The 1,377-nt window shown below is 62.7% G+C and overlaps 1 protein-coding gene across 1 annotated transcript in view; it reads left to right on the forward strand.

Annotated features, from left to right (window-relative positions):
* RPS6KA2 (ribosomal protein S6 kinase, 90kDa, polypeptide 2) overlaps window positions 1-1,377 on the forward strand; it is a 110,627-nt gene that overhangs the window by 84,593 nt on the left and 24,657 nt on the right. Inside the window, exon 5 of the mRNA XM_014542413.1 lies at window positions 650-731. Coding sequence (XP_014397899.1) covers window positions 650-731 — 82 coding nt within the window. The remainder of the gene's footprint in view (window positions 1-649; window positions 732-1,377) is intronic.

A 1,377-nucleotide genomic window follows, 5' to 3' on the forward strand; every position in this document is an offset into this window, starting at 1 on the left:
CCGCCCCTAACGTGGGTGACACACGCTGTCCCCGCCCCTAACGCGGGTGACATGGCTGTCGGCCTGATGCGGGTCTGAAATGCTGAGAAAGTGCCGTTCACTGTCCATGTGCCCCTGGGAGCCACGTGGAGACCAGGCTGTGAGCTCAAGCACCTCAAAGCTGAAATGTGGGTGAAGAAAGCGCAAAACCGGGGAGCAGGATCTTTGCCCTCAGAATAACTCGGGGGGCCCCCCAAGGGGCCCGAGGGGTGCTCACAGGGAACCGGGCAGGCCCCTTGGAACAGTGAGTTCTTGTGTTTAAAAAGGAGGTGGATTCCTTCTGACATGAAATGCTTAGTGGGAGGGTCACAGCACCAGAAACAACACGATTCTCCTGTGACACACGCACATACACGTTGACACACACGCACACACACGTCGCCAGACATGCACCCACATGTGCACACACATCGCCACATGCACACACATGTCGCCACAGAGCCGTGGGAGCAAGGGGAGTGCCTCCCGGCTGCTGGAGAACACGCTGCACTTACCCCTTCCCTGTGCGCATTCGCTGTGTCGGAAGCTCCGCAGACTCCGTGTGTCCCTTGTCCAGGCAGGACACGGGGAGAAGGACGCGCGGCCGATCATGTCCCGTCTCCCTCTGCAGGTGTTCCTGGTGCGCAAGGCCGTGGGGCCGGACGCCGGGCAGCTGTACGCCATGAAGGTGCTGAAGAAGGCCACGCTGAAAGGTGGGGCTCAGGGGGCCTCAGGGGGCTCGAGGGGCCTCAGGGGTCTTGGAGGGTCCTGGGGGACTCAGAGGGTCTTGGGGGGTTCGGAGGGTCTTGGGGGGCTTGGAGGGCCTCAGGGGCCTCGGAGGGTTCCTGCGCTGCTCACATCGCATTCTGTGCAGTGCCACATGGTTCAGGAGGGCGTCCCTAATGAGGACACCAGACACGTGGCTCTGACCGATACACAGTGTGACACTTCCGAGTCTTCCATATCCCTCGTTCCCAGAGGAATGTCGCGTGGCATCACACCCTCCTTCCACGCATGTCCGCGTGCACGCGTGGCAGAACCTCGATCGGGGGCCGGCAGGTGGTCACGCTGCGTGTGGACAGCAGGTCGGCCTGAGTTCGTGAGGCGGGTCGCTCAGCTTCACACACACGTGGCTCGTGGCCGCTTTGTGTCCCTTGGTTGTCGCAGGGACGGGTTAGAAGCCCAGGCCCCCTGTGTGCCCACCCGCCCTGAGCACAAGTCCAGACGAGAGACGTGGACACGTGTGTCCCCACACACGCGTGCACAGGGTGTTGGTGCCCGCAGGTCCATTCTCACGGATGCCAGGAGTGGGAGAGCCGGTCACGCTCAACGCTCGGTTTCCCAGGGCGCCGCCCGGTG

This window comes from Myotis brandtii, unplaced genomic scaffold, assembly GCF_000412655.1.
Source record: "Myotis brandtii unplaced genomic scaffold, ASM41265v1 scaffold1077, whole genome shotgun sequence".
Lineage (NCBI taxonomy): Eukaryota > Metazoa > Chordata > Mammalia > Chiroptera > Vespertilionidae > Myotis > Myotis brandtii.